Source organism: Gallinula chloropus (genome assembly GCF_964237585.1).
Source record: "Gallinula chloropus genome assembly, chromosome: 13".
Classification (NCBI taxonomy): domain Eukaryota; kingdom Metazoa; phylum Chordata; class Aves; order Gruiformes; family Rallidae; genus Gallinula; species Gallinula chloropus.
In genome coordinates, this window is record NC_140098.1 from 4,535,820 (window position 1) to 4,548,068 (window position 12,249).

The following is a 12,249-nucleotide window of genomic DNA, read 5'->3' on the forward strand; positions in this document are numbered from 1 at the left end:
TTTGTCTTGAAGTCCAAAGGTAAGAGATAGCGACAGGAAGGAGGGAGACCTAGAACACTACAGGAAACCTATAGAATGATGAGGGAATGAAACCTAAACCTCTGCCGCACCCACCAGCCTTGGCCACCATGTCACCCCTGCAGCCCGGCACACAAGGGCTGAAATGTGGAGAGGGGAGGGTGGCCAAGTCGACAGATTGCTGGGATAAGACTGACAGGAGATGAACTTTGCTACCTGCCGAGTTCAGGTCATGGGCAGGTTGTCATTTCAATCCTCATGTCTGCCCTGGAGATTAAAAATCGTTTTCCTACAAAGAACAAAAATCTTAAATATGCCAAAGGGGTTGTTCTGCCTCCCAGAGAAAGGGCAAACTACAAAAATACATCATTCCCCCAAGGCTTTTGGAGTTAGCTCCTTGGTTTGTTATAAGACATTGCAGTGCACAGGCTGCCAACAAACTGCTGCAAACGCACCGGTATCATTTATTGCTCTATTTCCATTTTATGGGCTACATTCAATTCGGCCTCACTTACCTCGGGACACAGCTGGTAGTAGCTGTGTCTGTGCTCCATCACAAAGCAAAGCAAACACACTTTCGACTAGGTCAGGAGGTATTATCCCCCTGCACCAAGCGGTGGCCTCCCAGCCTTCGCGGCTACGGATAAACCTCATTGACCATAAAGTCTGTCCAGTTCTCTTCCATGCAGATAACGATTGCCAAGCCTGCGGAGTAAATCTCTGTCAACACAAAATAACTCTGCCTCCACCTTCCACTGACAAACAGCAGGGCAGAGCCAGCGGTACCCTCCGAAGCACTGACCAGGGAGAGGAAGCATCAGCAAAACAATCCTTGCCCTCAGCGATGGGAGATGGGAAAGAGAGGCTGTACTGCAGGAATTACTTTTTCAAACCATAAAGAGTCAGGGCTTCTTTTTGTTATTTGGGGTACAGGCATACATGCATTTTGGAGGCAGGTATATACAACAGAATTGCTACAGCTAAGAGTGCACACGTAGTGTCTAAAATAGCGATGCAGCTTCAGCTACCAGAAAAAAGAGATTAAAAAAACCCTCAAACCCCCAGTCAAAACCCAACTCAACTCCCCTCTCCCCCCCTCATATTCACATCAGCACACTGAGCCCCAGGTTGGCATATGGTGCTTCAGAGGCTGTGGGAGCACAACTGAGGCTCCCTCCATCTCTGGTGTTGAGTGACAGTCAGAAACCCACCATCTTCGGGCACGCGGAATTTTATTAAAAATTAAGAGATCCAAAGCAAGAGCAAAGTATGATGATGCCCAGCATCTTACTTGCTTAGTATCATTGTCCAGGAACCAGCAGACACTGGCAACCACGATGCCATACCTGAACCATATACTCGTACAGACCTTACGGCAAAACGTTGTCTCTCAATGAATATATACAACAGGTACATCTTAGAAAAGAGGCACAGAACAGAAGAAGAAAACAAAGTACACTGAAGGGACATTACAGGGTCATACACAAGCTGGAAAGTGACAGAATTTCAAACAGAAATATTCCCAGTGTTTTAACAGCAGTAAGAGAAAACAGAACTGTGTCACTTTTCCCTTAATGCCACTTGAGCTCCCGTTCTTCTTAAACCAGTGTGGGCATTCTACTTACTCAGAGATATGTTTTTAGGGAGGGTTTGGGATTTTTTGGCTGTTTGGACATGGAGTTTTTTGTATCCTAAAAAAAAAAAAGGTGGAGAAACTACCTTAAATACTTTTTTTCCTTTCTGTCTACAAAATCTGTAAAGAGTGCAGAAAAGCATTATTAAAATAACAACATTTTAACAAGTTTGTTAGCTGATTAACTTCAGGCTGCAGTCATCAAGTGTGATGCTTTCCACTGAGCAAAGCAATGCAACAGTGAGCTCTTCCTGCCTGCTGGTCCAGCACAGCAGCAGTCTCCCACAGGGAGGGCTCGTTGGCTTTTTAGTTCTGAATACAAGGAGGCAGCTTCCATGGCACAGACCTTGGGTGTCTTGGAGGACGTGGATTCACTGCTGAATGCCCCCAAGAGCTGAGGAAGGGCAGACACACCAATGCAGACTGCAGTCCCTTCAGGTACTGACACTCCCGGGCACCACAACGCTCTGAGCACAGACACAGAGATTTTTTTCTGCAAAATTAACAGTGAATTTGTGACTCTTCCCTCCAAGGACCAAGTCCTGGGGGAGCTGGTAGAGAAGGCTGCCTTGCAGCACACAGAAGCCAGGGGCTTACAAAGAGCACCAAGCTTCTACCTCTCCCTGACACGAGGCTCCCCACTCCAGTAGTGAGGGCTGTGAACACTGCTGTACACTTCAAGCATCAAATTTTCATTAACCTGGATTTTTTAGGTTTCTAAAAATAAAAAACCTTTGCAATGAAGTTGCCACTGAGTTACCAAATGGTTCAGTACACAAAATATGTATATGTAAGAAATGATGTGAAATTACACATCTTTAGATAAAATACAGTGTTAGCTCTTCAGGGCTGCGCCCAAAGTACAGCAGCATTCTGAAGTACATATTTCAACTTTAAGAGCCTTACAGTGGTGATGGTTTAAGGCATAGTATGATAAACATTATTTTACTGTAGAAATACATTTCCATAACCTGTAACAGAATTAAATATACACTTATTTTCAAGGTCCTTCGTTCCTGCACAATGCTGACCTTGAAATATAGTCTTCCTCCCAATTATCATTAACTGCTTTACACATACAATCCTATGTATTTAAAATTACCTTTAAGAAGACAAAACACAGAAGGAAAAAAAAACCACCACAAAACCCAAACACTAAAACCCTGTAGCCTGAGATGCAAACAACAGCCCTGGCAGTGTAACAACTACAGTACATGGCCTTGCAAAGATGGAATGTACCTAAAATGTTTACAAATACTCTGAAAGCAATCTCTTTTTCAGAGCTACATTTCCTTTGATTAAATGAAATTTGATCACAAAAGCACTTGGAAAAAATGAGTGAGCTGTGTTTATTTAATGTAACCACCACCTTTACTTGTTATGCATTTTGCCCCAAGCCCTTCCTGCTATCAATGCCCTTAAGGAATGTGAATATTCTGCGTCTGGAATGCACAGTATGAAACCAATTTGCAACTGAAGACAAGAAAATTCTCCACTGCAATTTAATTCTTTCATGTTATAGTTGCAGTAAAGCCAAAGTCCTATTCCTTCTTTGTAAGTGACTCCCCCAAAGGGAGTCCTAGTAAAAGATCCAGGACAAAATACAGCCTGTTTAAAGGAAAACAATCTTTGACACTTGGATGTGAACATAACTGTTCACTGTGAAAGCCTGTGGACAGCAGAGCCCAGGTCCACGGATGCCAAAGTCCACCTCAATATTACAAGTTCACATAATAAGTTTGGGCAACTTGAATTCCTAGAGCAATAAACAGGCTTCAGAGCACTCAGGTATTTACAAAGCAGCAGCACCAACTTCCTTATTAATTCCTATATAAAGCATTTTACTCTGTCACTGTGTCACAGGGGAACTGAAGCAGAGCTCCTGTTAGAGCATGGGGGGCTCAGCCAGCACCCCAACCACTGCAACAGGGCCAAGCTCACAGTAGTGTTCTGTCATTCTGCACCCAGACACCACTGGTTAAGCAATGCCACACTTCTTCCAGGTAAACAGCTTGCCTGCTTTTATTTGCACTCCAAAACCCAAAAAGGCACCAGTTTACATTTAAGTGTGGTACAATCCACACAGTGTCAGCCCTGAAAATGCCACTGAGCTATTTTGACTCTCAAAAGAAAAAAACAAAGCAAGATCTCTACATAGAAAAAGGGGGGGGGAAATATACATCTGCACCTAGGTAGCAGATTTACAAGCAAACTTGTGAAACAAAATTTATTTCAAAACAAAACAGAAGTCTGATCCTGACAGTTACCAAATGCTCAGTGCTTCCTACTGCAGCAAGAGGAGCTGTGAAGCCTCAGTATCCTTCAGGGCACACCCGAAGTGGTATCATCATAAAAGTCCCTGGAAACAAAAGGAGAGGAGGGAATAAAGAGGGTAGGGAGAAAGCAAAGAGTTATCTAAGCTTCACGTCACTATGAAGAGAATGTAAGATAGGACAACACAAAAAAGAAATACTGCTGCAACTAGGCTTCAGTGCACTCCTTACACTGAACACAGCTCATCTTGCTACCAAGCTGCAGCAGGTAAGACACCTGCTATCATTCTGGGTATTCTATACAGGAACTTTGGTTTTCATGGCTGCCTCAGGGACATATGGCCATCAAAGCACTTCTGAAGGAAGCAAAGGGAGTGAACAACTTCTGTAAAGAGGAAACTGCAAAGGATTTTATTTCCTTCTAAGTAATTGCAATTGTTAAAGTCTAATTAAATTATCATGCCTAAGACAACAAAAAATGTCATGTCTAGTTTAAGTACTCGTAGTTACAGTGACTGGTGCCTGCCCCAGGTTCCAACAGAGTTGTCTCTAGCTTCAGTAACACCACTTGAAACACAAAGAAACACTAATTCCCTGAACACAGGGTAAATAAGTGCACAGAAGAAATACCAGAGGATGGAGATGCCTCCAAACTGCAGTGACACATCCTTGCTCTCCTAGCCCCTGACATCACATACTGGCCTACTTCTGCCCCACTGGAATTTCAGGAATAGCAACGAAGACAAAACCCTGTCCCATTTAGTCTTGTGCTGTACTCCCTGGAGGGTCAAAGCACACTGGTTTTCAGAGACAAAGCTGAGAGCACAGACATACCACCTATCAAAGTGCACTGTCGTATAAACAAGGAAGTTACAAAATGTACAGGGCGAAACCAAAATTTTTTATTAGCAAACAAGTAAAGATTCATCATCACTGGTATTGATTTCAGAGAGGGGAGTAGAGGACTCTAACATTGGCACTTCCACAGAATGGCAACAAGCTGCATGAATACCCAAAGGCTCCTCCCGGTATGAATTAGGGCAACATCGGTTTTGTCCATCCACCTGGATATGAACATTCACAGGGCTGTCTGAATAAGCAGACTCCCACTTTTTTAAGGGCAACCTACATGGCTCTTCACTCAGAGGATGATTCCTACTTAAACTACTGTCCTCTGGGACAGTCCTCCTGGACGCTGACCCTCCACGGATCGTTTCTGTAGCACTTTCAGACAAAGGATCTCTGAAAGCCTTTCCTGAATCCACTTTACTGGACTGCTTAAGCTCGCTGCCAGAGGTCTCAGCACTTAAAGATTTGTCAGTGTGTCCAGCCTCAGGCTCTGCGTGTGCAGCTGTGCAAGTACTGGCTAAGACATCTGAAGGTGATGGCTCTGTGACTTCAGTCTCTGGCTGCAAACTGCTACATCCAGCTTCTTGTAGGCCCCTGGCCGGGCCATGGGCATCTGCTTCTAAACTAGGTCCTTCAGGGGAAGGTGGAGGACTCCGAATAGTCCCATCAGCACGGTTGATAATTCCATCACCCAGCGTAGTCTGTGAGGTGCGGGCGGGCGTCAGGAGCGGGATCTGTCCTCTCACCCGAGGTCTGTGGAAGAGTCTGTTCCAGAGCCTGCCCAAGCGCCGTCGAGACGAGCTCCGTCGTGATGAGTGGCGTCTCATCTGCCTCCTCATAGCTGTCCGAATGTTCTGCAGCACAGAAGCCTGTAACACAGATGTAACAAACTATAATTTCACACACACTCAAAAGACTTCCCCCTAAACCCTGCTCCTTCCACTAATATCTCCACTTTACCAGAATTCTCAGACTTGGTACCTACACTTACTTGTTAAATGTGTACTTTTAAAGCACTACTTAAGAATACCAAAGACAGCTCTGCCTTTACCAAAAGGCTCTCCCTTAAAGTGTTTCCTTTATGATTTTGAAGTCTCCTTGTCTGCCAAAGAAGATCACGAACATGATCAGATTGCCACTAAAGAACCAGCCTGCAGACCACCAAGTCCTCTATCATCAGCAATAGCACAGGACCTCAGAACAGCAGAGAAGAAAGGCCAAGGCACACTACTTCTCTACTTGAGTAACAAACTACAAAAGCTTTATCACACTCAGAATTGTATCACAGTTGGGTACTGTCGACATGGCACGGGAGATTTTTGAGACCTCAGCAATGAAATGGAAGAATGACTTAATGGCTTCTCAGTGTAATGTAACTGTAAATGAAAAATAATCCACAATTTTTCCAAACCAACTGCTGGAGACCTTACTTTCTTATCGCTTCAGGCACATTTACAGTTTCAGCTTCAAAAGCCTTTTTTCTGTTTACTTTCTGCCCTTTGTCTCTGTTCATTCTATCTGAATGTACAGCAAAACAGCATGTGCTTATCTCACTGCTGTTCCCTAGCAAACACATTTAATGTGTTCAAAACTACCCACAGCACCAAGATGCCTAACTGTGGTTCTACAGCTCCAAGAAAAACATACACATTTTTATATGTCTTCCATATAATTAGCAGAGCTACTGAAAGAATACAATTCCAGATTGATTCCATCTCATTTATAGTCATTTGGCTGCAAATAGGTTCATCAGCACTTGTGTCTCCATACTTGTGATGCGTTGTACACAGGGAAGTCTTCAACTGGAGGGATCAGTCCTTGTGCAATCAGCTGCCCGTAGGAAGGTGGAGCTTCCCGCCGCACAAACTCTGCCTCAAGTCGGGTCATCTGGGTCTCAAATGCCCTGGAAACAGAGCCAGAGGGAAAACATGGAAGAGAAGTAACAGTTTGTCCTGCCTCCCTCACATTAATGTATGAAAGCAGTGCAGAGGGCTCTGCGCTAGCAGCAAAAATGCAAACCTTCAACTAAGCTCCATGAAAACCTTATAAAATAAAATAAAATAAACAAAAGGAATAAGGGTAGAAGGTATAACCATCTACCATTTGCTGAATCAAATCAGCAAACTTTGGTGCAGACCCAGGTTGGGCTCCATAGCAAGTGAATGTTTTTCAATTGGCCAGCTTATGCTATTAACAGTGGTAACTTGTTCAGCAAAGGCCCAAAGGTTATTTTTGGAAAAGACAATGTTAAGAGCTGGAAACAATCACAGAACAGGGCCAGCCTGCAGCTGCAGAGAGCTTTGGCTGTTCTGCCAGAACACCGAGGCACTGAGGTTCCCAACATAGCACAGCGGCTGCTTTCCAGCTCCCTAATCATGCAGATTTGATCAGGAGAGAATGTAAAGCAGACTGCTGAAAGCACAAACGGTGTCAGCAGCACAGCACAGAGCTCGTGCACAGGACAAGAGACAAGCTTCAGGAAGTCCCTTATGACTTGTTCCCGAAGGGCAGGACCAGGCTTGCACACACACAGACACACCACAGACATGGAAACACACACTGTCTGTACAGCGAGGCACATATGACGGGGGAAGGGGGCACAGCACATGCTGATGGGAACAGCAGAGGTCAAAAACTCCAGGTCAAAACAGACCCCACCACCCTGAGACATGGCTTTTAGTAGAACTGAGAACTAGAGCATTTGGGGCTAACAGGAGGAGAGTTACTCAGTTCAGATTTGGCAGAGACTTCACTGTAACGGTTCAGCATTCAGTTTTTGGCAGTGCAAGGGGTTTGCCGCAGGAGGAGGAGGTGGGAAAGGAAACTGCTCAAAACAGTTTTGATTTAAGTTAGACACAGGTTCTGCCAGGCTGCACAATGAATGTGTACTTCACACAGACTGCAGAAGAGCTGACGTTCCCCTCACACCTCCTGAATAATCTTAACTACTCTTCTCTAAGCCTAATGCCATGACTGCTATTTAATTGTCATCAATTCCTTGGACTGGTTTAACCAGAGAATTTGCAAAATACTGTGAACAACTGACTTGTTTTCCTGTTGGTTTAAGGGAAAACCCCTGACAGCTCCTAAATCATCACAAAAGCAAGATGCTTACCTGTATTCCCTGGTCCTCAGAGAGTATAATTTAAATGCACAACCCAGTGCTATCACCAGCAGCAAGCCACACACGAGACTCCCAATCAGAGCAGCTGTGATGACCTTCCTGGGAACGATCACCAGGCAGTTATGCTCATCGCTTCCATCCTGGCAGTCTTCTTGGCCATCACAGCGCCAAGTCTCAAAGATGCACAGATTTGTACCACAGTGGAAGTTTCCTGGCTGGCAAGTGAAGCAGTTTTTCTCATCCGAGCCATCTGGGCAGTTCTTTTGGTTATTACAGCGGTCAAGTATTGAGTAGCAAAGTCCACTGTTCCCTTCACATGGGTATTCATTCTTCTGGCAAGCGGGACAGTTCTCCTCGTCCTTGCCATTAGGACAGTGCCACCAGCCATCACAATGCTGTTTATCTGTGAAACATTCCTCATCGCTCCCACAAGGGTGTTCCCAAGGAAGGCAATAGCCTTTCACCTGGTAGGTTGCATTGAACCCATGGCCAGTGCTCTTGGAGCGGGCATGATATGAGACAGTGAGCTGGCCCTTTGATGACTCCACACTCACCGAATGCCTGTTGTTGTGGTATGAAAACGTTTGCATTAATTTATCACCTCTCTCTCCAATTCCATCATACACCTTTACGTAGTCATTGTAGCCTAACTGCAAATCAAGCTGCAACAGAACATGTCTATTATCTTGAGTGTTCACGTACCATGTGCAACGAAGGTCTGATCTGCTGTGATCAGCACGGAATAAGTCTGGGGAAGCAAAAGAGCCATAAAAATTACCCAGTCTTTTGCCACAGGACAGATCAGGACAATTATCTTCGTCCGAACCATCACTGCAGTCCTTAACTGAATTACATCTCAGCTCATTCATCAAGCACTTGGTGGAGTGGGCTGCACTGCACTGGAACATTCCTGAGGGACAGATGCTGGACGGAGGCTCTGTCGGAGGGAGGGTGCAGTTTCTCTCGTCTGAGCTATCACCGCACTCATCCATGGAATTACACTTCCAAGTACTGGGAATGCACTTTCCATTTGCACAACGGAATTCATCTAACTGGCACACAGCTTGACCTATCTTTCCTGTGAACGAAGGCAAGGAGAAAAAAAAATCAGCATCAAAACTTTCAGACCCATCTGGTGTCACTTCTTAAGGTCTGCTGTCCTGCACATCACCAATCGGTGAAGCCAGTGCACTTCAGGAGTACTGTTAAAAAAGCCAAGTGGAAATAATATCAGTGTTACCATACTAACACCTTACAGTCATCAATATTTGGCCCAAGACTCTTGTCAACAGAAACTACTACCGTCTTCAAGGTTTGCCAGAGAGTGTAAGTGAAGCCAACAAAACTCTGTTTTTACCTCTGATATAAGAAAGGCGAAATCCCTGAGCCTGTCCTGAGCTTGACGCGTCTGAGTGGAAAAATATCCAAACGTGGTCCCTTGCAGAGATGAAAGACGGAGGGATGGAAGACCCACACACTTTGTACTCCTCCCTCTTGGAAGACGGGCCAATCATCAACCAGTCTACTGCACACTTCTGAGAGTCTTCCAAATCAAAGTTCTTAAAACTGTGAGGAACAAAAGAAAACACAAGTTACAAAGAGGATACGTATCTGGAACAAAGCCAAACAGAAAAGTAACAGACTGTAATAACTGACTTTCTGCACCAAGCAGTGCTGACATAAAGAGATCACATTCAAAGATAATGAAACACCAACGGTATCTTGAGAACTTATAAACAGAGCACTCAAATTCCCTTGATTGGGAAAAGCACCCATCTCACCAGAGTAAACAGCATGCTAAGTAGCTCCAATGCTGAAGGGATGACTCCTCTTTTACTGAATCCTTACAAAAAAAATTCATTCCTAAAATACAGATATGAGTAAAAGCAACATTCCAGAATACATTATACAGATGGTAGATTAATTTCAGCAGTCTTTTCCAACCTTAAAAGCTTTGAAACTATGGGATAAGAGGAGAGACTACTGCTTTGGTAAAAAAACAAGAGGGAGCAGTACAAAGAACACTAAATGGATAAATACTAGAGACAAAAATCAACTCCTCAGGAAGGGAGAGGGCAGGCAGAAAACAGGACTGTAAAGGGTGCAAATAGAACCTAAAGCCTAATGCTATTATTTTTTAAACTCAAAGACTAAAACATTCCCTTTCTGGGAAATCAAACACAGAACAAACAAGCCTAAAAACCTTTTACAGTCAAACCTCCAGCCCTTTGCTGACCCAAGCCCAGTGATTGTTCACAAGTACCTTGCCTGGCACCAAGAAGTGCCCTGATTGTTTGCAGAACACTGAACACAACCAGAGCAATACTCAACCATACAGGGTATTTGTTGTCTGACGGAACAGATTACATCTGCATTCAGTAATCTGCAAGGACAGTAGCACTGCATAGAGGAGCTCGCTCATTAGGGAAGGGCACGCTGATCAGAACACTCTGAAATTAATTTTGCTCCTCTTTCAAATAACTCAGCTGTGCAAAATTAAGCTGGTATAAGTCTGCATGTACTCCAAGCAAATACCTGGACAGAAGTTTCAGAAAGGCTGACAAGCTGCTATTAAATACACATCTCCTTCCACAAAGGATTTTTCACAAACATAAAAGACAAATTCTTTGAAAAAGATAAATAGAAAGATAATTTCTTGATATCACTGTGTTTCTACAAAAGGCTGCCAATGCCTGCCAGATCTTGCCCTTTGAAGGTTAAAGGGAAAGAGCAGCCAACTACGTAAACTAGCCAATTTATGTAAGCAGAAGACCCAGCCTACACAGACCTGTAGGTTCTGGCAAACATACTGGCTTAGTAACTCAAAAAAGAAAAAAATAAAATCAACAAGAGCATGAGAAGAGAGCACTGGGAAACTGATAGATGTCCAACAATGTATGGTACAGGCAAGGCCAATCCACCCAGAAATATGTCCTCCTTATTTTGTAACTCTTCTTCTCCCACCACGATCTATGTGTCTTCCCATCTAGGAAGAAATATTCCCACAGCACCTAATTCCTTGCTATAAGCAATCTCATCAAGCTTCTGAAACCAGCATATTTTGCAAGGAAGCTTTACATGGCTTTGCAGTCAGGATTAAATGATTTAAGTATTCAGCCAGGCAAAGGTAAACTAAAGAGTACCTCTGTCCCAACTGTACTACAAAAAAAGTTTTAATGACCAAGGTGGTGTGTGAACAAGCACTACAGCATGAAAAGGAATTATACAAAGCACCAGTGAAACTGTGGGCACCCACTTCAAGTCTGCTGGAGAGATGTGAGCATTATGGAGCTACCACATTGGTTTTGCACACTGTAACTCATTTTGGCACCAGACATCAACAAGGGTTGGTATCATCTACCTGGAGGACTGTTTGTAGGGTTTTTTCATAAAGACTTTTTGGGTAAGGATTAGAGATACCTATCTGCCCAACAATTTTTTTTAAAACAGTCACTAAATCAAGAAATGGAAGCTCAGAAGTGGGAAGGGGAGGAAAGAATGACTAGAAAAACTTATGCTTCTGTGATACTAACGAGATCATTTATTAAATCTTTTGATCTCTTACTTCTATAGTTACTTTAGATGTACCAGGACCAACCTTAAAGAGCTAAACAATTTGTTCTCATATCCTACCCAGTTCCCAGCACTCCAGCTGAGCCCCACAGCCACTCGTTTTCCCTGCTCTGCTGAAAGGAGCTACTTTTGTCTATCAAGTAAATAATTCCCCCCTAGTGTGGTTACACACCACAGACTGCACACACCCAGGGGACAATTTGCCTATATAATACACTGTTTGTACCTTGCATTAAACGTGTTCTTTGGGCGGGGAGCAGCGGGGGAAGGTGTAACACTTTCAAGATTCACACAAAGGAGGAGTACAGAAGTCAGCTCCACGCAGAGGCTCTGTTTACAAACTGGTTTGCAGATGACAGCGATACCTCTGGAGACCTTGTATATAATTAACAGTATCTTCTATCTGCACCTTGAGAAGGTATTGTTGTATATTGCTAGTAAAGGCTGTGGGGGTGTGCGTTTGTTTATTCTAAAGGCTGTGGAAGAGGAAGAAACTGTGGTCCCACCTTTGAGAGCCCAAGCACCAGCACACTGACTTTCACAAGTGCCAGCTGTGGATCTGAAATAGATTCAGAGCAGAATGCCACGCAGCTCCACTAAGAAATCCAAGCTTTAGCCACAAAACCAGCTGAGTACAGGGGTGACGATGCAGAACAGACTTGCAAGGAAGCACTGTCAGCCTCCCTGAAAACACTGTGCCTCTCAGGGATGCAGAAGCTACTGAAACCAATGCCTTGGCACTGGAAAACAGGCAATACAGAATATTCACAAGAATGGAC

The 12,249-nt window shown here is 44.0% G+C and overlaps 1 protein-coding gene across 1 annotated transcript in view; it reads right to left on the minus strand.

The window, feature by feature from the left end:
- Positions 1 to 4,804: 4,804 nt before the first annotated feature.
- LRP3 (LDL receptor related protein 3) overlaps positions 4,805 to 12,249 on the minus strand; it is a gene marked incomplete at its 5' end in the record, with an annotated part of 32,115 nt that continues 24,670 nt past the window's right edge. The window contains 4 exon segments of the mRNA XM_084270046.1: positions 4,805 to 5,642; positions 6,544 to 6,676; positions 7,889 to 8,975; positions 9,255 to 9,463. Of these exon segments, the coding sequence (XP_084126172.1) occupies positions 4,830 to 5,642; positions 6,544 to 6,676; positions 7,889 to 8,975; positions 9,255 to 9,463 (2,242 nt within the window). The 3' untranslated portion in view covers positions 4,805 to 4,829.